This window comes from Durio zibethinus, chromosome 1 (genome assembly GCF_047325235.1).
Source record: "Durio zibethinus cultivar Kanyao isolate XHJ-2024 chromosome 1, ASM4732523v1, whole genome shotgun sequence".
NCBI lineage: Eukaryota > Viridiplantae > Streptophyta > Magnoliopsida > Malvales > Malvaceae > Durio > Durio zibethinus.
In genome coordinates, this window is record NC_143162.1 from 32,277,579 (window position 1) to 32,305,088 (window position 27,510).

Here is a 27,510-nt window from a genome sequence, read left to right on the forward strand (position 1 = left end):
ATATCAAATTAATTAGATTACACATTAACTAAATATGCATTTCTTTTTGTCACAAAACGTATCTCATATCTACACTTTCAAGGAAAAATGCACATTGTCAAAGATTGCATATGTTAAGTCAAGTTTTTTAATGTATCTTGTTAAGGAAAAATAATTAATATTTATTTTAACCTAAAAGTGTATTAATAAATTATTTCAATGTATATTTTAATATTATTTAATTTTTAAAACGTTACAATTTTTATTTAATAAAAACATTGACATTATTTTATATTAAAATAACAATTAGGATTTTAAATATTAAAAAATTATCAAAGTACTTTGGAATATTTAATGTTTAAAGAAATAATATTAAACATATGAAATATAAAATATAAAAATAAACTAATTTAAATATAAATATAAAATAAAAACTTAAAAACAAAAACAAAAAAGTTTTTAGTTGAAGGGATAAAATGGTTAAAGGTCCAGCAAAGTGGATCACTGCACTCTTTCCCTCCAATCCAACATCATGGCTTCAGTGCCGCTTGAGCAATTGCACCGACAAGTCCTAAAATCGTACATTCAACTTATGACATGGCAAGATGTCTAACTACCTTAACGGTCAAATGTTCCTTTAATTTTTCCCTATCAAAATGGAAACAGCAACCTACTAATCAATCCCCTCAAAAATGAAAAGAAAAGACCTTAAAAAGAGAGTGATGAAATGAAATGAAACTTATTATTGTTTGGGTTTTGATTTTTTTTTTTTGGGGGGAGTCTCTAATCTCTATATATAGATATCCCAACAAATTAGCAATGGAATCAGGTGTGGCTGTTAAGATGAGTAATCTTTTCTCTCACTCACACACACACACTCTAAAAATAGGATTCTCCTCAACAATTTTACATCTGCAAGATAGTTTCCAACGCCTTCTTCGATCTTTCTGGCAGTTCAGATTTTACTCTTTAGATGCCTTTCACTTCTCACCCACAAATTTTCTTTTTTTCTCCTTGTTTTCTTGACAATTTGGTACAAACCCTTTCTTTTTTTTTTTTTTTTTTTGGTTTCATGTCATTGTTTTTCTTTCCTTGAATCTGTTTATAAATCCCTCTCAGTCCAATATTTTACTTTATTTAAGTGATAGTGTGTGATTAGTCAACTCAACTCTGATCTGAAATTTTATCACTTTTGATGGGTTGATGTTGATCTTGACCTAGGAGGTTGTTTTGCTGGGAAATTTTTGAGTACATTGTGATTTTATTGATTGATTGGTGAATGGGAGATAGATTTATGATGTCTCCAAATAGACTGAGTTCTCTATATAACCTCACTTTTGATGAGGTGCAAAGACAGTTGGGGAAGATAGGTAAGCCTTTGAATGCTATGAATTTGGATGAGTTGCTCAAAAGTGTGATAGCTGTTGAAGGAGGAGGATTGGTGCAAAACCCATCTTCTTCTTCATCATCTGCTTCTTTCTTTCTTGGGAATTTCAGTTTGAACGGAACATTAAGTAAGAAAACTGTTGATGAGGTTTGGAAGGAAATTGTTGATCATCAGGGCAATGTTAATCCATTGGATAACCAATTTGTTCAACAGCAGTTAACTCTTGGAGAAACAACGCTCGAGGATTTTCTAGTTCGTGCCGGTGTTATCAACAGTGGGAGTCAAGATTGTGTCCTTAATCCACAACAATATATGGCAATCGATCCAATGTCTGTGGTTTCACAACAGGCTGATTGGCTGCAGTTCCAAATGGCTGCTGTTCAGCAGCAGCAGCAACAACAACAAATGACAATGATGGATTCAAATTTTAATGTTCCCGAGTCAGTCTATGAAAGCCAAGTTGTAGATGTTGGGTACCCGGAGAACCAGCTGGCTATGACAATGCCAATGCCTGCAATGTCAGCAACATCTTCAGATTCTCAGCCAACTACTGCGACGAAGGGCAGATATTCAGATGTAATGGAGAAGACCATCGAGAGAAGACAGAAGAGGATGATCAAGAACCGAGAGTCAGCAGCAAGGTCGAGGGCAAGGAAGCAGGTTGATATATATGAAATCTTTTTGCGAACTTTTTGTTTCAATGATTGGAAAACTGAAAAATAAAGTTTTTTTGTAACTGTTTGTTTGGTAATCGTAGGCTTATACCAATCAATTGGAGCTTGAAGTAGATCAATTAAAGAAAATGAATAGCTGGCTCAAGAGGCAAAAGGTACCTTACTTGAACCTCTTCTTTTGTAGAGCAAGTATGTGTTTTAAGCGATATTTCTTTCAAAGTAAGTGTTTAAACATTCTAAATCTGTTAGCATTGTCTTCTTGATTCACCTAGTGATGGAAACAAATCTATTTTTTTGTTAACCTTTGATGAAATTAACAAAACTGAGAGATAATAAGGTATTGCTTGTTCTTGCAGCATATTTATGTTATTAAAACAGAAACTGGTTGAAAAACAAGAAAATCCAGTTTGATTATAAGCTTTCAGAACTGTTTTTAAAGAAAATGAGATCTTAAAATCTGGGCTTTTGAATTCATTTAAACAATTTTTTATGTTCTTATGAGTTTCAAAGAATTCTTATCCCTAGAGCTTTGAGAACATCCAGCAAGTTTTCATGGCTTCAAGTGTCTACTCTTTCAACCGTTATCAAGATTAATGCAATGAAGGGAATTTAGCCCAATTCAGACCCCCAATATGGCACTAGCTCGTTAAACTAAAGTCTTGGATCTAAACACAAAGTCATGGATTCCCCTGCAACATTTGGCAAATTAGCAGTTTCTCATGCACCAAGAAAACAAGGAACTGAATAGCATGGAATTATATTTGTTGATGCAATAAACATCATAGGTAGCTGGAAAATTAAACTAGACTAATAATAGCTGCCTATCAGTTGATTGCTGATTAGATATAGATATCAGTCAACCAATTCATGAGAAATTAACGGCATCCTCCTCCTTTAGGTTGATCAGATGGCCATGAAACTTATGAGGATCAAAAACATAAGTTACTCAGTCGTACTACTCCTTGCCTCTTTGTTAGCAGTGGAGCACCCAGATTGTGTTCTGTTTTTGAGCTGTATATCTGATATATATATATATATATTAAAAAGCAGCAAAAGACATGCATGCTGGAAAATGTTATATTTGACTTTGTTTTGCAGTTAAAAAAAAAAAAATCAATTTACAGGTTTTAGCTTCTATAAACGGTGGAAACATTAATAGTCACAATTAACAAATTTTTTAACAGGAAGTGGAGATGGTCTTGTCCTCAAATGCAAATCCTCTGCCGAAGTACCAGCTGCGGCGTACCAGTTCAGCTTCATTTTAGCATTTTTGTCCATGGCTTAGGCCATTTTTAGTCATCATAAGCTATTCTATTTATTCATTCTTTTAGATTGACTTGGAAATTTTTTTGGATTGCACTGTGAGCTTTCCTTTTTCTGTCAAAATAATTCCTTTTGTGTCTCAAAAGAATTTGTCTACAACAACTGTATTAGCAATGGAACAAAGGATAACCTAGGCCAAACATCTTCTCCATGAGGTTCATGACTCAAAATGGCACCACATTTTGAAACAGATTATACAGAATTTATTATGTTAGATTGGAGTTATTTTCATTAGTTTTATTGCCAAATGATGTTAAAGTTAGGATTTAATTGCTTAGATGTACCTCATACAACAGCATATTCTAGGTATGATTGGTTTCCTTTTTAACCAGGAAAAATGGAACCAAAAAATTGAGTGGGATTCATGTTTCAATTCTCATAAACACGATATTTTTTACATTATATTATTAAAATAAATTATATTAAATTAAAAGTTTTCAATTTATAAAAATATTGAGTATATCTCATTATTGAAAAATTAATATAATAACAATAAGATATTATCTCATACCTATATGATATAATCATTCATGAAATTTATGAGTTAAGTTAGGTTTCATTTTGTTCTTATTTTATTATTTATCCTTTTTTTTTCTAAAAGAAAAAGATAAATAATGTATTTAGGTACAAGAATTAATAATATTGTTGAATAAGTAAAGGTTAAAGATTACTATGTAATTTGATAAACTGAAAAATTAACTACTGAAATTTTTAGTGCGAATTTTATAAGCATTGATTTGTATTATAAAAACTATTTGTAATGTTAAATTATGTACTGAACATAATTATATTATTGGATAAATATAAATGTTGATTTTTAAAAATAAATAGATTTGAATAAAACTTAAAAGGAATAATTTAGTTCAAATATAATTTTTAAATAAAATTGACTGAATTAGTTCTGCATTAAGTGATAAGTAATTCCTTGTTACATATAATTGTTGAAATTTTTTTCAATGCATTATCAAACACACCCCAATTTTTTGATAATATATTTGAATAATGTCACGTTTAAGGCTTTAATCGAAAATTTTTATTAGAGTAGGATCATATTTTATTGAATAAAAAATTTTAAATAAATATTTGTTATAAATATAAAACTTTTTAAAGATTTTTTCAAAAAAAAAAAACATGTCATTTATCTATCTATAAATATAAAAATTTTACTTATTTAACCCTTCTCTCTCTAGATTTTTGTTAAATTTTAATGGAGTCAATATAAAAAAAGGTACACAAAATTTATCGTTCATACCTATATAAGCTTTTTTTTTTTTTTTTTTTTCTCTTTTGGCCGTTTAATTTTTCTCAAGTTGAGTGGGGTCTCTTTATAAGTAACTACGCCACTGAATGGAACCCAAAATACACAGAAAAAGCAAATTATATGCAAGGAGTGGAGCAATCTCAGTCTTGGGGGATCGGAGCCCTTAGAAAGTGAGATTGTACTGTGAATACAGGAAAGAAATATTGTATATTAGGTGTGGGTCCGACGGAGAACAATATCGTCAGCAATATTGTATCTTAGAATAAATGCCGATGCCATTTTTATTTCATTTCTAACCCCCTTTTTATCGTCTACTAGGAAAAGAAAAAGAGAAGAAAACTTTACTTTCTCTAATCTAATGAAATTTGACCACGTTAATTCTAACGATGCAAATGGCAACTACGAGACGGGAACATAAGGAAGGACTCAAGCCCAAGGAGGATAACAATGATTATGAAGACAATGAAGGTGGCGATGAGGAAGAGAAAGAAATTGTAGAAGATGAAGAGCCTGAACATAGCGAAGATGAAGAGTGGGCTCTGCCACCCAAGAAGAGGAAGAAGTAATTATAGAATTTTGAGTTTTCTCTTTTTGTCGGTTCAACAATGAGAACTAACTTCTTTAACCAAACTTTTACGTAACTTAATTAGGAGGGAGAACAATTAATGACTTCAATTTAGTCCATTAGCATGTTTAACAACTTTGAAACCTTTATAATTTGGTGTTAATTAGAGAGTAGAAAGGACGTTATGATGAATTTTTTAATTTCATCAGTTAAAAAACCATCGCTTATTTCACTTTTTTTTTAATTATTTTTTTACTATCCCCTAAAATATATGTATCACCTAACTCTACTCGTGGAATATAAAAATTCCACTATCAATGCATGCAATAATTTTTCTTATTTTACCGAATAATGTTTAATTAGTATAATTTTATGATAATTGGATAAATGAAAAGCAAAGCTATAACCTTTATAATAAATTAAAAGTTTAAAAATTTTGTTACTCAAATTTGTTTCTGCTATTTCCTTTTCCATTAAAAATAGGAAAAAGAAGGCCTCAATCTATATCTATAAATATAATTATATAAAAACACATCTCTACCCAAATCATCTCTATTTACTTTTAACACAAGCCAAAGGCCACGCATTAAAGATATAGTACCTTGGCAATCCTCCATTCCAGCATTTGTTTTAAGTATATCTTCTTCCGTAAACCTATCAGTTTAAACAAAAATGAAAATAATCTGTTTAAGAGAGAAAATTTAACAATAATCTACATTGGAGAGGACCAAACAAATTATACGTTTCTAACATCACATATGGTAGATACATGAATTCTTCCTATAGAAATGACATCGGCAACGGTAATGCTCAACACCATAGTTTTGTTTGGTTTAAATCTATAACTCAGGCGAAATAAGCATTGGCCTAAGGTATCATTACTCGAGACTTTACTAGATTAAATTACAATATGCCACTTACAAGCACCGGTCATCTCTTTGTGGCATCAATAAACATGGCTCGAGTCCAATGCTCAACATCCTCTGTTTGTGATGGTGGAGGGGGAAATGTCGGATGCTCCACAAGATCCCATTCATCAATAAGGCTTTCGTTCTTTCCAACATCAGACACCTCAGTGGCAAAAAGAAAACTAGCAGCTGAACTTGGAAGGTTACGATCATAAAAGTTTTTCTGCAAGAATCACAATAATTTACTCAAAATTCTGAAGCTTCCGAGTTTCAGATCAAAACCAATCTCATCATTGTGGTTATTACAGTTTCTCTAGAAGTGGAGATAACAATGGGAAAAGCATATAAAATCACTATCAAAGCCAGAATAAAAATCAAGAAATGATCAAACCATGCAAATGGCTTTCAATTGAATGGAAACAGCTTAGTAGTAGAATATATTTTAGTCATATTTTTCCAGGACTTCTACCTCCCAATGGTAACAGCAACAAAAGAAAGAAAAGTAGATAGAATAGAATGCATATAATGTAGGATCTTTATAAACCGCACACTTAGACTAGATAGAGGCTGATTTAGGACTTAAAGTTTAGGTTCAAACAATAACAATAGGATGAATAAATACAATTAGAAAATTGCGAAGAGGAAAACAAAAGGAATTTAGGTGAACTATGAAAACTGAAATCAAGGAAGTCGATAACTTCAGAAAACACACTTAAGATTAAAGAATCACTCCCTAGGAATGCATCATACATTCAACACTCAAACTTAATTAATTTCTCTCAACTCTACCAAACACACAAAAATCTCCCAAATACATAGGCAGCCTGTTTTAGTCATGATTAAATGACAGAAAGTAGATAATGGCTTAGGCAGCTTTGCTATAGACAAGATTAGAAGACAGCCAGCTTCTTCTTAATGTCCTAGTACGATGGATTATCATTTCCATAATATATTATTTATGTTGTTGTCCTTGCCCCTCCTCCTATAGGCTTTACTAGGTTTCCATCTTGCATCAGTATATAGGAGTATGTATGTCAAAAAACCACACAACAAAATTCCATTATTAATCTTGTGAATCAGAAAAGTCAACAAGCTAAAATCTCAAAAGTTTCAGTTGAACAAGGTCAACAGCAATTTTATACCGTCAAAGGAAGCATGTGTGCGCTCTCCAATAATGTGCTTGATGACATGGTAGAATTCACATTCCATACAGATTTGTTAAGTTGTTGAGCTTGCTTGCCTGACCTGAAAATAAAAAAGATAAGCACAACAAACAGCTCTAAAATACAAAATAGATAGATGTGCACATGTATAAAGAAAGCAGCAAATAGAAAATAAACAACAATTGTTCTCATCCTCATCATGCCAACAATGATACAAGAGACTCAAAACAGGTCATGTCAAAGTCTTGTCCTTCACACTTGATCATCAAGAAGACAATTCCTACTTTGCAAGACCAAACAAATAACAATAAGTGAATTAAACTATAGGCTGTGAGTAGATTTGACAAATGAAAGAGCTAAAAACAAATAAAATGCAATTGTACGAAAGCTAGATGGGGAAAAAATAATTCATATCCTGCCCAAGAGATGTATTCCAGACCATTTATTATCGTTATGTTGGTGATCTATTCACTTGAAGCAAGTTAGAACTGGGAATAAGGTGCATCTTAAAATCAAAGCACTATAATTTGGTTTTAGCATGTATGATGACACCCAAACTCTTCCCACGTGAAATGTGACTGTGTTCTGATAGGAACAATTCAAATCGCTCATTCATGAATCCAACTCCTGATACTTCCAAGTTTAGTAATAAATTTCTCAATACTTACTTTGTGAAGAAAATTTTCAAACTTAAGGTTACCATCTGAAAGATAACTACAAATACTCTTCCTATGTAAGTACAACTAAACCACTTGTTTTCATACTTCAAAATTTTCCAAATAGTACATTTAAACACATAATTTAGCTCATAGATCAGAAATAGAAGGCAGGATGTACCTTGTACAAGCCATTTTCAAGGATAAAACAGATCGAACTTCCTTGGTTGAAGATAGTGTGGCCAATAGTTTAGAAAATGCTTCAAAGGTAGATGCTTCTGCAGGAACATCTACACAGAGTGAGTTATAGCAGTAAGCTGTTATGCATGCCACACTTTTCTTCAGAAGAGATATCCCTTTCTGCAAGTCCTTATGAGTTTCAACAGTGTGCGGAGAGGCAGAAGAATAATTAAAGCTATTACTTCCAGATGAATCCAGGCGGGACCTTCTCTCAGATTCCATTGAAGCAACACCAAAATTACTAGAGCATCTATCTGTCCATGAATTATCGCCACTAGTGGAGCAATAATTTTGTCGCGGTATAAAAAGTGGATATTCATTGCTGCAAAACACAAAGTATATTCAGTCCCACAAGATAAACCTTAGTCAGCAATGTCAAATAACATTTCTGGTGAGATACCTTCTAGAAGAAGGGCGTGCATCCCAATAAGAATCTCGTTGCCATATCCTTGAGCAAGACCCCTGAGATGAAACTATAACATGATGAGTATGATAATAATGGAGGTAAAAGAGATCTCACATACACTCGATTTGTTTGTTTATCAATATAGAAACATACATCCTCCTATCTGAAACAGCAGAACTTCTAAAAAGGAAAATATTTCCAAAAGATTGTTGCTAGTAGACATTTCTCACCACCCGAAGCAAACAATGCAAAACGAACAAATTTAAAGAGAAAAAAAAGAGGAAACTATCACCAGCACAAAAGCGTCAAGAAGCAAAAAACATTTTACCATTTTAAAACCAAAATTCATTTGAAGGAAGAACAATCATCATAATGCTTTTAAGCATAAATAAGTCACAAACTTTGAACTCTTTGAAAGTCATTCAGAAAACCGAAATGCAAATTAATTTTTTATTGTATTCAACAAATTTTAAAGATGCAAGTAATCATAATAGAAATGAAGTGATATTTGAGTCACTTACAAACATAGACTACATTCAAACATTAAAAAGAAAAATCTAATAAATGCTTAAGAAAATGCCTAAGAAGGATGAGCTATTCTTTTACCAACACTTCACATTTTTAGACCCTTGAAGTTACACACAGGAAACCCGAATGACTGAAAAACTCAAAAAATTCAAACAAATCCAAAACCAGAATTTCAGGAAATTTTTTAGACATAGCATACAGGTGTAATCGGTTCTTCGTTCTTACCGCAAAACCCGAGTTATGAAGTGCAGGAGCAGCCAAGTTATGAACAACGAGATTTAGAAGTTGCACCATGTATCTGATTTCAAGTCATATGGATTACCAAAGTGTTAGAATTCAGAAACTGGAACATTCATACTAATAAATAACTTAGATAAAGAAGAACAATTAAAATTGAGGAAAGGGGTGTCCCAATGTTATATTATCCAATGAGTGAAAATAGTTGTAGCAGGGATACAGCTGTCATATAGCCTTCTATGAAATAAGCAAAAATTACCCTAACGAGGCAGCAAGCTCCTCTGAGGGAACAGAGTGTGGGTCAAGCCCTCTTGGTAAGCGTGCATTGCAAATCAGATCATACTGACCACTAGATCCATCTCTTCTCTCCCCATCTAAATTTACCTGCAAAAATAGAACCAATTAGCTTACTTAAAAGAAACACGATTTAACCTAGGAGAGCTAGTGCCTAGAATATGAAAGGAGATGAGGCACATATTGGGCTAAAAATCCTCATCTTAACCACATTGCTGCGTCTTTAAGTGCTTGTAAAAGTAAAATACCATCCTAGATTTTTGGTAAAAACCTCTGTAACTTGCATAATCAATGAAGATTGTCAACATACAGTGATAACTAAAAGAAGCATATCAAGCACACTTACTGGCCACTGATCACTATCAGTGATCAAAACAAATTTAACATAGAAGCACTTACTCGACGTTGGGGAAACAATTTGCATATCTGTTTTATGACCATGGACTGCTTATGAAGACGTTCCGAGGTAATTGCCATCTACAACTCAGAAAAATTCTTAATTCAAAACTTTTAGAAAAATAAAAGACATTCTATGAATTACAAAAACCAAAGAACCCAACATAATCGCAAGCCTAAATCCTCAAAAGTAACACAAACATCAAAAACAAGTAGTCCTCACATGAGCCAAGCTTTGAGCGCAAATATGGTTGGGATATATCTTCTGGAGCTGTTCCACACGATTCTTTTCCAACTGCAAAGAGAAAAAAACACAATGCATATAGTTATCATTCATACAACTTCCGGTTCTTGCAAAGAAACCGAAATGGAATAAGGTCAGTACCGTGCCACGAGCAGATTCAAGCACTGCATACTTAACCTTTAAGTCATGAGACACTCTCTCAATCTCAGCCTTCCCTGTAAATAAAGAATCATTTAGCATAAACCTAACAAATATAAACATGAATAAAAAAATTAGTAATAGTAACTAAGGAGCAACCATCAAAACCTTGAGCTAATTGTTCTTTACTACGACGAAGCTTCTCTTTCAAGTTAGCTAGCTTCTCATTTTGACGAATTTTCCAATTCAGTTGATCATCAGCTTTCCCCTAATAATAACACAAATCAAAATTACAAAAATCGAAAAAGGTATTAAAAAATTCCAATTAAGAGAAAGAAATCAAACCTTTGCAGCAAGCACTTCGGCTAATTTTGAATATAAAAGATCACGACGGGTTTTCAAGGATTTTAACCAAGAATTATACTCAATTAATCTGCAAAGAAAAGTTTCATCAAAAGAACAAAAAAATTAACAGCTTAAAAAGTAAATTCAATAAAGTTTTTACCCACGATTTTATATATATACCTGTAATTTACGCAAACGGCGCAAATAGAAGCGCGATTTGAATTGTCACAAATAGCACAGTTGCTGGCTTTTTTGGACATCATGTAATTTAAAAAACCTTGGTATTCTTCATCAAAAGAATCGAAATTCAAAATCCCTAAAAATAAAATTAAAAGATAAACGAGAAATCGTGTTTAATTGACAGAAAGATATAATATTATGGATTGAAGAGGAAGGATTTCCCTTAATTATTTTTTTTTTCCGCTGTTTTGAAGGGAAAAGCGTAGCAGAGATTAAGCTGAGATGGGATGGACGGTGATTGATGAGTCTGCCACCATACACCTGTCATGATGGGGCAGAGTGCAGTTTTGATGCGACGACGTTTTATTCTCGCTTGTATATATGCTTTACCGTTGACGTATAGCTGCGTTATTCCAAATCCCAAGGATCTGTCTTGCGGACAAAATTATAATATGAAATGCTAAGATAATATTATAAACTAGTTTATTATCCGTATAATGAATCAGTTTTATTTATTTAAATATATATAAATTAATTTTATTTAATCATTTATATATTTAAAATATATGTAAAATATATATAATATAATAAAAGTATTAAATAATAATAAAATTAATCTTTAATTAAAAAATTTGACGAAAATCAAAACATATTATAAATAATATTTGAGGAAGAAAATATCCAAAAAAATATTATAAATAATGTTTTAAGTACACCAATAAATTATTAAAATAAAAATTAAAAGTTTTATCATTCAAATTATTTTTTTTTTTTTAGTTTTCATATTTATGCGATCATTTTTATATACATACAAGTTTTTATAATTTTAAAGTAAAATTTATTTATTTAAAAGAAACAATAATTTTAAATATATTTAAATAATGTACATGATAATTTACTTGCAAGTACAATATTTTTTTTGTAAGAGTTTAAGTTATATTTTGATCTTTAGCATTTATAAAACTTGCCAATTTTTATGCCTTCCAATAATTTTGAGCTTCACATTTGAAATATAATTCTAAATATTCCTGTAAAAGCTGAAATAGTTTTAAATTTTGAATAAGTAATAGTATTAAATTTTAAATTATTATTTGAAAAAAATTATTATCAAAACTCAAAAAATTTCATTAAAATGTATTAAATTACTTGTTTTTTGTATTTTTTTTGTGTGTAAATATTGACTTTCTTTTATATAAAACATGTGTAACTGCATAAAGTATTTCATCTGCATAAATAAATTAAATAAATTTATTGAATTTATTTTTTATTTATTTTTAAATCATAATAAAAAAGATATTAGCTTAAATAGACTTTAATTAATTTTATTATGAATTGAGAAATAAAAAAAAATAGTAAAGTTGATTTGAAAGAAAAATCTTACGTAATTAAATGAATAGTTAAAACTTAAGTAAAAAATGCTTATTAATAGAATCTATAAAATAAAAAAATAAATACTTTGTAACTTTATATTTTGTAATATATAAAAAAAAGAGTTACGTAAAAGTTTTACCATTAATTTTTGAAAAAAAAAAGAATGAATGCTTCTATAACTCACACTTTATAATATATATATATATATATATATATATATATATATATATATATATATATATAAAGAGGTGCACACAGAGGTAGAGAACAATGATAGAGAAATAAAATTCTCAAAACTTATTTTTAAAAGATGTATATTTAAAATATCATTAAATAAAATTTGATCTTTTGTATGATAAAGGATTATTATTAAATATATAAAGATAAAACTACATTTAAGATTTATTAAATTTAAAAAATATCTAAATTATTATAAAACGAATTTTAAAAGATAAACTATATATTTAAATTATTATAAAAATTCATTTAAAAATAATATATCTCTACATTTGAAAATTTTAATTTTAAAATATATATAACTAAATTATTATGAGATTCATTTAAAAAAATATTTGTATAATTTGGCGAAACCATTCAGAGCTATTATTGGCTTTGGTTTCCCAATTGGTAGATAAGGCAAACGGTTGGTTTAATTAAACTTTTGATGGGAACTTGCGATTCTTATTTACTTCTAGAGGATCAAAATTTGATAATGTGAATTTTGATCATGTTCGACTGCTAAATGTGTTTATTGCCAGCTTGAGATACAACGAATTGTAGCGGTTATTATTTATCTGATATTATTTCAAATCTCCTTCATGTATTTGATTTTTGAAATGTTATTTGGGTTTGAACTAGTACGAAGGATAATGATTTTTTAAAAAAAATTTATTAATTTATTTTAAATCATATTTTAATAAATTTAAAATGTCACATTTCAAATAATTTATATAATTTTATCTTTTGGATAACTAATAATTTTTTAAATATATTTATTTGATAAATAGTATAAAATTAGAAATTGTTCTATGTGTTATCTTAAGGATAAGTTTTCAAAATTTTCTTATGAGTCAAATAGGAAGATAATCCACCTAGTATATGCATAAATAATTTTTATTATTTAAGCATGCATTATGTAATATAATAGATATAAGTTTTTTTAAAAAATTTTATGTGTCAAATAGGAAGTTCATCCACCTAAATGTCCACATAAATAAATTTTATCATGTAAGCATGCATTCTCTAATACAATATATATATATATATATATACTACATTATGACTCCTACAATACATGAAATAATGTTACTTATTTTATGTGCATATACATATAAGTTAGTATTCTTTTTAAATTTCTTCAAGTTTTCAATTTTTATAATATATAAAAATTTTATATTTGACTAACTTAGCATAAAAATAAATTTTAAAAAAAAGGAAGAAAAAATGACATGTTTTCATTTTGCACCATTTTTATTTGTAATAATATTTATGCAATTAAAATTGATATTAAATAAAAATAAATTGCATATCTTTTATAAAAGAACAAATATATATTTTTTTCAAATGATAAATTAATAATAAAAAAAGTATAGGGACACTTTCACTTTTTTAATTTTGTTCAAATTATTATACAAAATATAAAAATATGTTAGGAGATCTGTGAAAAAAAATAAACTGAAAAAATATTAATTTTCATAAGAATAAATTTACAATAGTAATAGAAAATGCCTTGAAAAAAGAAGACTTAATAGCACATGTGGTCCTTAAACTATAGGTTAAATTCTATATTGGTTTTTAAACTTTAAAAAGTTCCAATTGAATTCTCAATTGTCCAAACGTGTGTTAATGTGATCCCTCTATTTGCTGGAATGTCTAATTTATGGTAAATCCTTTGTGACATGACACATAATCTGAACAAGTTGTATTACATGAAATTTTTTAAATGCCAACTAAGCAAATAAAAAATGCAAAAGAAATTTTAATGTCCACTTAAAATAAATTAACCATCTAAAAAAAGAAACTTGTGAGATCTTGTCAATCTTTCATAAACTTGTGAGATCCTGTCCATGTTTCAAGTGTTGAAGAAAAAGGAAGGAGTTAATGGTTGAAAAAAAAAAGCTACGAGTTGTCATATTAAAGATATCGGCTTGTAAGAAACCTAGTTTCAGTCTTTGAAATGAGATGATTTGGTGACCATGAAGGACAACCCATTTTCTCAAACCCATTTTCAGTTCTTTGGAAATCTTAATCTAAATTCAACCATGAAGGAGTCAAAAAATACCATGGTTAAAGTAAGATAAAAGCTCATGGTTTCTTTAATAGGCCAAAACCAAAATCCTTGTTCAAGAACAACCTATTTTCTTAAACCCATTTTCAATCCCCTTAAAAACCTACTTTGCAAGCTTTCTTCCCTATGTCTTTCCTCTTTGGAACAACTTTCTTTTGAGCCTAAAAATCTACATTTGAGTATCAGCTTTCATGGGGTAAAGATGGAAGGCAAAGAATTGGTCCACATGGATTGATAAGATGGCTGCTTTACATGAATCGACTTGGAAAAAAGTTGATATATCTATAAAGCCATCATAAATTCAGCTTATTGGATCAAAATAAACAATGATTTGGTTCTTGGTTTAGCTAAAAAATGGTGTTGTGAGATCAAAAGTTTCATTTTTCTTAAGGTGAAGCCATTGTTACACTTGAAAATATCATGATCTTGGAAGGTTTCTCTGTTATGGGTTTAAGGTATAGAAACATTAAAGTTTCTTTTGCTTTTTTTATTTACTTGGTTGGCTTTTAAAAAATTCCATATAATACAATTTGTTTAGATTATGTGTCATGTCATATAGGATTTACTATCAATTTAAATAGTTTAGTAGACAGAGAGACCACATTGACACATGTTTGGATAATTGAAAACTCAATTAGAATTTTTTAAAGTTTAGAGACCAATACAGAATTTGGTCCATAGCTTAGGGACCATGCGTGCTATTAACTCAAAAAAGAAAAATGCTCAAAAAATAAATTACAATAACAATAGAATTCTAAAGGCTACAAACTGAAAAATAAAAAATGATATAACACATTACATTTATAGTTTTTAATTTGTAAAATAACTCATGGATGACATTTAGGATTGAATAGATAATTTTTAAATTGATATTTATAAAAATTAAAAAGATATAATAAGTGATAGAAATTAAATCAAATTTCTTATATATTTTTTAAATATAAAATTGATAATATGAGTTGATATGGATACAGGTCCTATCATTTAGAGATTTAATATGAAAAAATTATTTGAATTTTTTATATTTTAAGTAAACTTTTGAAAAAATAATTTTTGTTTGGTACAAATAAGATAAAAAGATATAGTGAAATTTTTAAAATTTTGTATAAATTTAATTTTTATAATTAAATAATTTATAAAATAAAGTTATCTGGTAAAAAATTAAAATTATTAAGATAAAATTTATATTTTTAATTTTTAATTTAAAAAATATCTCTAGATTAATATTTATTTGCAATTATAATTTAAATAATTTTGATATTTGAATAAATTTAAAATTATTTAATTCGTAATTAAAAGAAGTTATACTCTTTAAAAAAAAAAAAAAACTATCCTACATGTCATCTAAAGAAATTGCCTACATAAACATCTATGTGACAAAAATTATCAGGTGTCTGTGTATGTTGTAATCTAATAATGTATGTGATAAGATTAAATTAAATAAATTTATTTTATTTTATATTTGATTTATGCAAAAGTTATGATATGATAATTTTATTTATTAGTCAAAATTATTCTTTCTAAAAGTTTATATAATTCAAATTATTGATGTAATTTTTAAGGTTATAATAAGACATATAAGTTTAATCTCATGAATTAAAAATAATCATTCATACTTTGGGATAATCGAATCATCCTATGACAAAAAGATAATTAATTATCATTTCAATTCTATTCTTTTTTTCATACACAAATCAAACATAATATAAGATGATTATAATTCTATTTTATTTATCATCTTATACACCAAATATGATTTAAGGATGTATTTGGTATACAAGATTATAATAGGGTAAGATAAAGATAATATTATCAATAAGATTATATTAAATAATATCATCTTATCTTATGTTTGATATGTGCATAAATTAGAATAAGATAATTTATCTATTGGTTAAAATTATCTTTCTTCAAAGTTTATATAATTTAAATTATTGATGTAATTTTTAAAGGTATAATTGAATCATCTTATACCAAGAGGATGATTAATTTTTCTTATAATTCTATCCCTTTGTCTAGATACAAACTAAATATAATATAAGATGATTATCATCTTATTCTATTCATCATCTTATGCATAAGATAGAATAATATTATTTAATTTAATCCTATTCATAATATCATCTTATCTTATCATTTCATAATCTTATGTACCAAACATATCTTAATGATATTAATCATATTCATAATATTATCTTATCTTATTCTATCATAATTTTGTGTACCAAACACATCTTAATAGTATTATATTATTTCCAAAAAAATATAGTGTCAGTAAATTTTTTTTTTTTCACCCAAAATTATCTTATTGTTTAAAATTACATTGAGATTTTTAAGAATGATTATACAGTGGAATTTAGTAATTGAGATATGGATGAGACAAGTAAATAAATAAATAAATAAAACTTAACCCAATAATTCACCCACCTTTAAAGGGATAATAGTTCACCCACCTCTCAAAAAACTATAATTCAATTTAAGCGATTAAAATTTTTCTTTTTTCCATTTCTTCCTTAGGTGTTATAATATATAAATTCATAGATTTATTGTTAGACATAGACTTTAAAAGTTGCCACCAATCTTTTTTGTTTAAGTTTGATCAGCCACCTTAACAAAATCTACCTATTTAAAAAGAAATCTCAAGATTGACTTAGGTTTCTTTAAATAGTATATTCAAATCTACGGAACTATATTTTAAGTTTGAGAGTGTAATTACATGTGAAAAAGGTTATAATATCCTTATAGCATTCATCTAAAAGATGGTACTAGTTTGATTTCAATTTATCCAAACTTTTAAAGATATTTAAAATTTATCAAATAATTTAATATTAAAAAATTTTCTTAAATTACTCTAATACATTGGTCATAATTTATGAATATTTTTTCACCTTTGGAGTATTCAAAGAAACTATTTGTCACGCTTTGAAGAGACTTCGTTGTTGGATTCATTTAATTTTGTATCTAGAAATAGATATCTATAAACTAGGTTTTTAGTTAAAAATATCCTCAAATTTGTTGGTAGGATTTTATGTAAAATAAACAAAAAATTTTGCTTATTTATTATTTAAAACAAAACTTATTTTTGAAAATTATAAGGTTCTCCAATACATTGATAAAATCCTATTTAAAAAAAAAAAAAACATTGGCCCCTTAATACGTTGGTAAGGTTTTTATTTAAAATTTAAATATTTCAATAGTTTTGTAGGGTTGAAAAATATTTTTTTTTGTTTTTTGAAAACTTTCTTGAAAAGAAAGAGAAAAAACTCAAATAAACTAAGTAAAAATTATAATGCAAAAATCATCATGCAATAACATCTAATATATCATACAAATATAATAAATTTATGTTGAGTAAAAACTAAAAATAAATTAATAAAAACATCTTACAAAAATAAAATTTTCATCACATCAATATAATCAATAAAATATAAATATAAATACAAATACAAATATAATATATATATAAAATAAAAATAAAAAATAAACAAAAAAGGAATACCCGTGCTATGGTTTAGATCTTTGTCGAGTTGACGCACAAGTCACATGTCGGCTAACGGGTCCTTACTCCAAACCACGCCATTTTGATTATGCTATATAAGTAAAAAATCCTTTATTTTTCCTCAAACTTGGCTTGGTCCTTTCTCTCTCTAGAAAAACGCTCTGACATCTTTCTAGAAGATTTAATCGAAATTTTTAACCTCTTCAGAAACTGGCCAAATATCTAGTCTTCGATGCCGTGAAATTCAAACAGTTGCCGAAAATTTCAAGTTTTCTGAAAACCCTTATGAACCCAGAAGATAGCTACCTTGGTCCCCCCTCAATCGCCATGAAAATCAACCAAAAAATGCAAACCCCCATCGAAAAATTCAAGTTTCAACCACAAAATTCATATCAACCTAGAAAAAAAACCCAGATAAACTTAGAAAATTAAAATACCTTCCCAGAATCCCAAATTAAGAATAAACCCAAAAATTTCAACTAAATTTTAAAGAACAATAACCCAGGGAAAATTTTTTAAAAACAAATCCAAAGGAATACAAAAAAAAATTTGACTTAATCCCTAAACCCCAAAAGATTCAAATTTCCCATAACCAAACCCTAACCATGAATTCTAGAACCCAATTTTCCCCAAAAAAATTCCTAAAATTTCTTTATGAAATTTTCCTTATTCCTTTATGTCTTATTTGTCTAATTTCTCTCTTTCATACAAATTTATGTTTGATTTATATGCATTTTTATGAGATTTTAGGAATTCATTGATTAAAATCACACATGAATGTTGGGATTCTATTATGGTTTGATGGAGGTCAATGGTTGCATGATTTTAGTTATTCATTTTGGTCATATGAAATCCCATAATCTTACTGTCGGATTTGCTCAAAGAATTTCTAACAGATTTGATTTTTTTTTTAATTTTTTTCTTTTTATGATTATTAACAAAATAATAATAATAATAATAATAATAATAATAGTAATAATAATAATAATAATAATGAAAGAAGGTTGGGCTTGAAATCTACATCCAATTAACAATTATTGGGCCTATAACCCAAACAACATAAATAAAATTGTAAAAAGCCCCGAACGCCTTCAAGGCTCAATGATCGAAAAGATCTGAATAAAAAATTCAATCACACCCTGGATGAAAATGGGTGTCTATAATTGCCTTTTTTTACGCATTTCTGTGAAATAAAAATTATGCAAAAATTAAAAACATCCATTTTATTCAAGTCCATAAAAACTGAAAACTTTTAACTTGAAATACAAAGGTTCACAATTTGAAAATTCAAGATTTTGTTATAAAATTGCTAAGATTCGCAAAACTTCATAACAAAAACTGAAAAAGTTCAAGACTTTAAGATTCACAAAAAATTTATAATGATTTCAAAATTTGCAAAGATTTAATATTCGTAAAGGTTTCTAGATTTGCAGAGATTCTCAAATTCATAAAAGACTCAAAATTCTTAAAGATTTCAAAGATTCAAGATTCGTAAGATTTTAAGTTTTACAAAGATTTCAGATTTATAAGATTTCAAGTTCACAAAGATTTTAGATTTCACAAAATGGAAAATTCATAAGAATTTAGATTCGCAAGAGTTTGTATCATGTAATGAATGAGATGATTACCAGTAATTCTTACAGAATCTGACTAACAAGTTTTAATAATATAATAAAAATTTTAGAGTTGCCACTAATATATGCTATCTTGCAGAAAAGCAAACCCCTGGACTTAAGAGTCGCCACTCAGATACAGATTCTCAAGCAAGTCAGGCTCAAAGATTATCATCTTTGGACCAAGAAGTATATGTGAAGCTCCATGTCACATGAAATTTTTCTCCACAATCTTTATCAACTCCTCTAGCTTTACAATTATCTTTGGATTCATCAAATCTCTAGCTTCCCTTAAGAGAGTGCCTTTCGGGCTTAAGTTATAAGCATCCACCAAAGTTCTCATCAAGGTATGGAGCTTCTCTGGAGTCCTAAAATTTCAACACAAAAAGTTAAATGAAGAAAACCAAAATTAGCCAAATAAGGAGAACCATCCAAAGTTAAAAGATAAAAGTAAACAGTGTGAGCTTCTGTCCTTGGTTTGTTTAGATAAATTATAGGAAATCCAAGCAACCCATCCTTTTCTTTTTCCTTTAATGGGATAAGTACCAACCCAAGCTATCATTTACACCTGAATCTTAGTGTATCATTTCACCATATACCCTTGGAAAGGGCAATTCAAGGATGCTCACTAGGTGAAAACTATAAAAAAAAATAAGGGCCTGAAACCCTGACTTAAAAGACTAAGCCAATTCATTGCAAAGCCTAATTCATAGATGTACTAGATTTTGACATAAATTAATGTAGAGCAACAGACATACACATACGTGTAGAGGTAGTCCAGATCCTTCCCTTCAAATTCTTCTCCTGGTGTAAATGCATCATTTAAGGCACATAATCGCTCCTCAGGATCCTCAATTGTAATAAGATGCTTCACAATCCTAATCTCTTTTGGCAAGAGTCTCTGTAGACTAGCTACCGTAGTCATATACAAGTGGTACATGATGTCTTTTACCTACAATCAATAAAATAAGTTGGTAAGATATTTCAAAACAGCACCTTAACACCTGCAAATTAATCATAACATGCATTTTCTGAAGCAATTAGCTGCTGGTCTTAAATAAGCTATCCTGTTCAGTATAGAAATACTAGAACTTCCACAATTCACCTAGAGCACAACACAGACAAAAAAACAAAAAAGGAATAGGAAGAGGGCAAAGGTTCATAATCAGGGAGCCAATATTGCTTTTCATAAGTTATTCATCAGCTGGCTTCTCATGAATGACTATATGGTTGCACCTCCTAGAATTAATTCTAATTTATTCCACTTTTTATTGAAATGGATAATCATGTTTCCCTTTCTTTGCATCTAAAATCTCTTCTCTATCTCCCAATTCTTCCAAACAAAATGATGCTGGAATTCAAATTTTTGGGCCATTTGGAGAATTTTCATCCTTCTAGTCAGATGAATCAGTCCATTAATTTATAAAATCATCATAAGGTTCTTCTCAGTGAAGTCCTCCTGAGTCAAAAAACAAGAACTACAACTAGATGACCCATCATATGATAACACAGAACAGCAGGGCTTTTTCTTTTTCCCCATCAAGTCAGCAACAGTCACCTCATCCTTCGTCATGCTACATTCCTTGGCAGCTGACCAAGCTTTAGTGATCATTAGCACCAATGCTGAATCAAGTTGATTTTTCTTAGCCAAACTGTCTATCTTCCGGCAAGCAACATCTAGAGAAGGAGAATTCATGATATCTTGGAGTTTCAACTCTGCTGCATTAATTGCTTCAGTGCTTTCAGCTGCAGTATCATAAGCTTGTACAGCAGCCAAGCATGTATCCCCAAGCTTTACCAGAGCTGACATATAGAAATAAAAAAATAAAGGAATATTTTCATAAATTTCTGCAAGGCATAAAATAATAATTAAGATCTCAGGCCAAGATGAATTTTTCTTCAAGCTTCAGTTTAGGAAAAGTACTGGCTTATTAAGGCCTTGCCCTCCAACAAATGGATTGACTAGGTACAAAAAAGCTAAGGTCAAGGTGGAATTTTGCTTTCAGGTTGAGTTTCTTTATCCTTATTCAGCTCAACGGTGCCAACCCATATGACACTGGAAACCTGAGACTCAACTTGTTTGTAGCCTTTTCAACAAGAAATTAGGAAGTGATAATCCTGGATTTATTAAGTCTGACTATTAAAACAGAGTGTGATTCTGTAGTTATCCAGTGGCCAAATTTAGCTAAGATAAGGCATGGACTTTCCTAGTATTACAATTTTGCATATTGATTATTGGATAGCTAAAAGAGTTTCAATTTCTAAATCTTCAACCTAACACGTTTGTTTATGTTGTCCGGAATATAATATATTCTGGCACACACTAAAAACCTATATTATAAATTATCAACATAGAATTGATTAAAAAAAAAATCACTCTCTCATTCTGCCTTACCATTTTGCTCAGTTGGATTGTTATAATATGATTCTGCTACAGTGTAAAAATGCACAAAGAATTCTTTTGTAAAATCTTTACGACGTCTAGCAACAATTTCACTAATCTCTGATGGTGCACCCTTGATTGCTTCAAGAAGTTCATTGTGTCTTTGCACATCTTCATCGATCTGTATAACAAAGTTTCCCACTGAATCACTATGACATCAGCATGAACTTAAGAACAGGAGCAGGATGCATCAGACATGCCTCTATTATTAAATATCGAAATGCATTTTATCTCCATAGGATATAACACTGCAATCCAAAGGATATAAAGAATTGGATTCCTAGGAATATTCACTGCACATGGATCTGCTCAGCATGAGAATATCATAAAAGGAGGGTATGTTTCTCTCCCTCTCTCTCTCTCTCTCAAAATCCAAAAGTAGGGAGGATGTCAAGCACTAATTTTCTCAAAGTAAACAAGTTTAAATACAAATAATCAATCCATAATTCTGAATAGATCATGTGCAGCCAAACAAGTCTCCAGATTGAATATCTCATATAAAAATCCTGATAAAAGAAATCTGTAAAAAATTGTTACTGCTGTCAAAAAATCATATTATAAATCAGATAACCCACCTCTTTCAATTTCCTTCCAAGTCGGAGAAGCTTATGCTTCATTCCAGGATCACTTTCAACATCAGCTCGATTCTGAGAACGTTTAAAGAAATAAGGCCGGATGCTGCTCCATTCCTTACTGAAAGCGAATAATCTTCTCCAATCAGTCGGCGTGGGCTTGTCCACCATGAAAACCTCAATTAAATTGTCACAAACTCTGATCATTTTACAATCATCCAAGCCCTCAAGACTACCTTTTTCATCCACATTTTTCCTATCTTTATTGATCTCACCAATAATAGGTGAGGAATCAGAAGAATCCGGACCTGAAACCTGCTCATCACAATCGTTTGGCACTGCAGTTTTATCAACAACAATGGCAGCAAGAGAAAATCGATGCAGCCTCACCCGATTAACACCCAATGAAGGACAACCTGCCATTTCATGACAGTTATCAGTTACTAACATCTTTGCAAGTACCAAAGAAGTTCCTAACAAAAAATGCTTTCCCAAATCATCATGCTAACCAAAGTTCCCAATTTTCTTTATTGAAACATTAATAACAATAGGGATTTTTTAAAAATAAACTTTTTTTTTAATAAAAGTCGAGGAAACTAAAACATTCCCGGAAAGCACCGAGGAATATAAAAGTGACCCAACAAAAAAAAATTGAGCAAATCATAAAATCTTTAGCAGTTGCTTACTACTACTGCTACTACTACTATTATTATTATTATACAAAACTCCTGGTGTAACCCAAGTCATTTACGGAGGACAACACAGGAAAGGGAAATAAAACAGTAAAAAGAAACACTACAGTTAATAAACGGCGGTTGCAAATTATCAGAAAAGAAGAAAGAGCATCTTACTTGAGAACTTTGAAGATAAACAATGAAACCGAGATGAATTCCAATTTTTAGAGAAAAAAGCCAAAGCTGAAGACGACCCAGAACTAGTAACTTTTGAAGATTTTAATCTCACTGGAAAGAAACAACAAGCTTGACAACTTGCACAAACCAATTCCATGGAAAATGATTAAATTTTAATTTTATTAATTTAGAACAGGAGGAATCTAGCTAAGTTCTCGCAGGGAGGCAGGGTTCTCTTAAGGCTTTAGACCCAGCCAAAAAGGGGCTGATATTTTAACGAAGTCAAGGACGCAAAATGTAAATTGCAAGCTCTCGGCTTCGGTGGTTGAAACGACATCGTCGTTTGTGGCTTAGTGGCAAAAGGGTCTTTTTATAGTTTTTAGCCGAACGTTCTGGTTGGATTGAGGTACTAAATGCAATTCTAATTTTTCTCTCCATATTTTAATTTTTTTTAATTTTTTTATAAATAAAATTACTTAATTACTCTTTTCATAATTTTTTAAAATTTTATAATTTTTAAAAAATAAAAATAAATTTCTAAAAAATTATAAATTTTTTTCAAAAATGAATTTTCAAAAAGTTATATTACTTTTTAAAAATTTATTTTAGAAAGGTAAGATAATGAAAATTTTTTTTAAATTATAAAAAGGAAATTTTTTTTAATTTTTATTAATTAATAATGAAAAAATAATTATTAAAAAAATTATAACTTTTAAAATTAATAAAAAATTAATTTTATTATTTTAATATTTTATAAATTTAAAATTCATATTTTTTAATTAATATTTTTTATATCGATTATTAAAATTTTATAATAATTCTAATTAAATTAAGTTCTTTAAAAAAATCTCTTTATGTACTTATCACAATCAATTGATTCAGTTAACATATTAAATTTTAACAAAATTATATAATATTAAATAATATTATTTGTACAATTTCTAAAATTTTTAGATATTTATAAAGCTTTATAATTCTTTTGTCATTTCTTGTAATATTAATATATGAAATATTTAATTAGCATTTCATAAAATTTTATTATTTTTTTAAAATCAAAATAATAAATCAACTTATTTTTTATTAATTTTAAAATTTATGATTTTTTAAAAATAAGTTTTTTATTATATTAATTAATAAATTTTTTTTGTAATTTTTTTTAAATTTTCATTTTCTTACCTTCCATAAATTCATTTTTTGAAAATTTTATGATTTTTTAAAAAATTATTTTAAGAAAAGTTTACGATTATTTTTAAATTCATTTTTAAAAATTTTTGCAAAACAAATATATAATTAAATAATTTCACTTACAAATTTTTTTGAAAAAAAAATTGGGGTGTGAAGTGAAAAGACTTAGGCGGATTTAGTCCTATTGACTTTGTAAGAGTTTTTTTTTAATCATTTCATATATATTTTTAAAATTAATTTTAAGTTAAATTATTTAACTATTTTCTTATTTTAATTTTAAAATTTTTTATTATGCGTTTTTATTAAGTTATATAATTTATTTAATTTTACGTTTATTAAAAAAATACATTTAAAGTTTTAAAAAATTAGTTAAGAAAAATATCTCGAAAATTTTTTTAAAAAAATATAAATTGTTTCAAATAATTATAAGTTTATTTATAAATTAATATAAAAATTTATATATGTGAATTTTTAGATTTTTTTTTTATTTCAAAGTGTTGAAATAGAAACTTTTAAGCTTTTAAATATGTGAATTTGAAAATTTTTAAAAGTTTATTCACAAATTTTAAAAAAATTTTGAATTTGTAACTTTTGTATACAAATTAAAAAACTTAAAACAAAAGAAGAGAAAGATAATTAAATAATTTTATATAGAAGTAATTTAAAAAAGTTTGAGGAGGAAGAAAATAGTTGTTTTTAGAACCACTCCTTTCTGAAAGCCCAGGAAATGTGAAATGGGAGCTCGAAGGGAAGTTAATCGAAGCTCGAAAGGAGTTTGATAAAATGGCGTAGAGAAATGTTATTGGTTGGACGGCGATGATCCATGGGTACTCGAAGTTGGGTTTTGATGATGAAGTTTTGAGGTTGTTTGGGGATTGGATCTCAAGTGGGTTCGTGGGAATGGGAAGATGTTTGTTTGTGTGATGTATATGTACTAGGAAAGTGGATTTTGAGTTAGGGAGACAAATTCATGGGTGTATTCTGAAAGGGAATTGGAGGTATTTGATTGCAGATAGTGCCGTTCTTTATTTTTATGCGCAATGTGGGGAGTTGTCGACGGCTTTTCTTGTGTTTCGTGGGATGGTAGAGAAGGATGTGGTTTGTTGGACAGCTATGATAACTGCTTGCTCCCAAAAAGGATATGGGAAGGAGGCTTTCTCAATGATTTTGAGAATGATAAGTGATGATTTTTGGCCTAATGAGTTCACAATTTGTAGTGTTTTGAAGGCTTGTAGAGAGGAAAAGGCATTGAAATCAGGGAGACAACAACATGGCGCTATAATGAAAAAGATGTTCAAGAATGATGTTGTTGTAGGGACTTCTCTTGTGGATGTTTATGCAAAATACGGGGAAATTTTGGATGCTAGAATTGTGTTTAATGGGATGAGGAGTAGAAATACTGTTACACGGACTTCCATTATTGCAGGGTATGCTAGGAAGGGGCTTGGCGAGGATGCCATTAGTCTTTTTCGAGTAATGAAGTAACGAAATGTAATTGCTAATAACTTTACCATCATAGGAATACTCAGGGCTCGTGGTTCAGTGAGGGATATACTTATGGGCGGGGAAATCCATGCACAAATAGTAAGAAAATATATCCAAACGAATATGTACAAAGGAAGCACTCTAGTATGGTTCTACTATAAATGTGAGGAGTACAACATTTGCCTCCAAGGTCCTCCAAGAGATGCCACTTAGGGATGTTGTCTCATGGACTCCCATGATTTCTGGCTGTGCAAACTTGGGGCATGAGGCTGAGACTCTTGATTTTTTTTTAAGGACATGATGGATGAAGGTGTAGAACCCAACTCTTTTAGCTATTCTTCAGATTGGAAAGCTTGTGCTAAGCTTGAAGCTGTTTCAAAAGGGAAGTTAATTTACTCCTTTGCAAATAAAACTCCTGCCTTGTCTAATATGTTTGCGGGTAGTGCTTTAATAATGCGGTTTTGAATCAGAGGCTTTTTGATGCCAAAACGGAATTTGGTATCTTGGAAGGCTATGATCATGGGTTATGCAAGGAATGGACTATGTCGAGAAGCTTTGCAGCTCATGTATCGAATGGAAGCAGATGGTTTTGAAGTAGATGATTATATCCTCACTACAGTTCTTATTGCATGTGGAGATATTAAGTGGGATGCAGAGCCTTCCACGAAAATATTAGTGGCGACCTAATTGGCCTGGTGAGCACTTGAGGTGTAAACTTGTTTATGAAGGCATGGAGTTGGACTTGTCAAAATTATTTCCATTAATGGAGGTTGTATATAGGATGGACAAGGGAAAAAAACAGTTCAAGAGAATGTTATACTGATATCCGATTAAGCCATGGCTTGCCCTCGTGTGTGAAGAAAGTTATGCCAGACGAAGAGCAGAAGACAAAGGGAAAATATTGGCACCAGTGCTGTTTCTTGCGAGCTATATAACTGTCACAAGTTTTTTATCATAGTAAGCGGTGACTATCACTCCAGCAACAGGAACATATATGTAGGCATGTCCTTTGTAAACTAAACACCATGTAACTCTACATTCATACAAACTTCAAAAAAATGAGGTTTTAGACAAATTTACAGAAATTTGTCCTCTGCTTACACATTTGTCTTTTTAATTTGTTTTTTTTTTCATTTTTTTGGTATATAGGAGGTCAAAGGCTTAAGGGAAATCGGGGCAGGAGAATTAGTAAAAATATCTTTTATTTTATTTATTTATTTCATCTAAAAATTTATGGTTTATTTTAATAAAATTGAGTATTTTATTTTTTCATCTATTAA

At 29.2% G+C, this 27,510-nt stretch overlaps 3 protein-coding genes and 2 pseudogenes across 11 annotated transcripts; 3 read left to right on the plus strand and 2 right to left on the minus strand.

Annotated features, from left to right (window-relative positions):
• Positions 1–806: 806 nt before the first annotated feature.
• LOC111312350 (ABSCISIC ACID-INSENSITIVE 5-like protein 3) lies at positions 807–3,575 on the plus strand. The gene is made up of 3 exons (XM_022912539.2): positions 807–2,026; positions 2,124–2,195; positions 3,225–3,575. The coding sequence occupies exons 1-3, from the start codon at positions 1,259–1,261 to the stop codon at positions 3,303–3,305; spliced, it is 921 nt and encodes a 306-aa protein (XP_022768274.2). The 5' UTR covers positions 807–1,258; the 3' UTR covers positions 3,306–3,575.
• Positions 3,071–11,213, minus strand: LOC111312349 (uncharacterized). Of its 7 annotated transcripts, XR_016344667.1 has the most exons (14): positions 10,925–11,213; positions 10,745–10,832; positions 10,559–10,667; positions 10,403–10,476; positions 10,241–10,312; positions 10,021–10,098; positions 9,587–9,711; positions 9,316–9,388; positions 8,557–8,618; positions 8,098–8,478; positions 7,240–7,342; positions 6,111–6,320; positions 5,791–5,843; positions 3,071–3,087 (listed from the first exon to the last, which is right to left on the minus strand). XR_016344667.1 is itself a non-coding variant. In XM_022912537.2 (13 exons), the coding sequence occupies exons 1-12, from the start codon at positions 11,005–11,007 to the stop codon at positions 6,120–6,122; spliced, it is 1,440 nt and encodes a 479-aa protein (XP_022768272.2). In that variant the 5' UTR covers positions 11,008–11,213; the 3' UTR covers positions 5,578–5,843; positions 6,111–6,119. The 7 variants fall into 7 exon arrangements, 4 of the variants coding, with proteins under 4 accessions (XP_022768272.2, XP_089621316.1, XP_022768271.2 ...); XM_022912537.2 differs by lacking the exon at positions 3,071–3,087 and having other exon boundaries at positions 5,578–5,843; positions 10,568–10,667; XM_089765190.1 differs by lacking the exon at positions 3,071–3,087 and having other exon boundaries at positions 5,702–5,843.
• Positions 11,214–14,556: 3,343 nt separating this feature from the next.
• On the plus strand, positions 14,557–15,163 carry LOC149520544 (uncharacterized; annotated as a pseudogene).
• A 4,500-nt stretch (positions 15,164–19,663) lies between these two features.
• LOC111312351 (uncharacterized protein At4g37920) lies at positions 19,664–23,830 on the minus strand. 3 transcript variants are annotated; one of them, XM_022912542.2, is made up of 6 exons: positions 23,561–23,830; positions 22,713–23,125; positions 22,090–22,258; positions 21,253–21,497; positions 20,453–20,646; positions 19,664–20,054 (listed from the first exon to the last, which is right to left on the minus strand). In XM_022912542.2, the coding sequence occupies exons 1-6, from the start codon at positions 23,715–23,717 to the stop codon at positions 20,012–20,014; spliced, it is 1,221 nt and encodes a 406-aa protein (XP_022768277.2). In that variant the 5' UTR covers positions 23,718–23,830; the 3' UTR covers positions 19,664–20,011. The 3 variants fall into 3 exon arrangements, with proteins under 3 accessions (XP_022768277.2, XP_022768276.2, XP_022768275.2); XM_022912541.2 differs by having other exon boundaries at positions 19,664–20,062; positions 20,459–20,646; positions 23,561–23,827; XM_022912540.2 differs by having other exon boundaries at positions 19,664–20,062; positions 23,561–23,827.
• A 584-nt stretch (positions 23,831–24,414) lies between these two features.
• On the plus strand, positions 24,415–27,376 carry LOC111311262 (pentatricopeptide repeat-containing protein At4g18520, chloroplastic pseudogene; annotated as a pseudogene).
• Positions 27,377–27,510: the final 134 nt, after the last annotated feature.